General features: G+C 38.0%; 1 protein-coding gene across 1 annotated transcript in view; it reads left to right on the top strand.

Moving 5' to 3' along the window:
• LOC116852504 overlaps positions 1–526 on the top strand; it is a 1,531-nt gene that overhangs the window by 232 nt on the left and 773 nt on the right. Inside the window, exon 2 of the mRNA XM_032832953.1 lies at positions 254–416. Coding sequence (XP_032688844.1) covers positions 254–416 — 163 coding nt within the window. The remainder of the gene's footprint in view (positions 1–253; positions 417–526) is intronic.

Here is a 526-nt window from a genome sequence, read left to right on the forward strand (position 1 = left end):
GTGCGGCCTTTCCGTACCTGGCGCCCAACTCTCGCGGAAATCTTTGTGGCGTGTCCGGGAGCCGACGGCAATTTGCAGACGCGGCGAACAGGCGACTGTTTGCCGTCGCTCGCGAGAAGTTCCGTTCGCGAGTATCGTCGCAATATATACTATAATATAAACTGATATTGATAATTATTGTAATATGCACTTAAGTTATTTATTTCTTGTATGAATTTCATTATTTATCAATAAGAAAATATTTTTTTTATAGCTTCGGATTGTCAAAACCGATGGGTAAGGCTTCGTGAAAAATTCGGTAAAGAGAGACGTCAAAGGGAATTGGATTCAAGAAGTGGTAGTGGAGTTAGTCGGCGGAATGGTTTTATATATTACGAAAATATGTTATTTCTCAATAACCATATTAAAACAAGGAAGTAAGTTTATAGATCAGTAATATAAATTAATGTAGTATATTTTGCTGGCGCATATTTTGGTATGTAATGCTGTATGACTTCCTCAGGTCCCATACAAACGTTTCAAATTG

This window comes from Odontomachus brunneus, unplaced genomic scaffold (genome assembly GCF_010583005.1).
Source record: "Odontomachus brunneus isolate Ranch 3 - 2012 unplaced genomic scaffold, Obru_v1 Obru_scaffold_231, whole genome shotgun sequence".
In the NCBI taxonomy this organism is placed as follows: Eukaryota; Metazoa; Arthropoda; class Insecta; order Hymenoptera; family Formicidae; genus Odontomachus; species Odontomachus brunneus.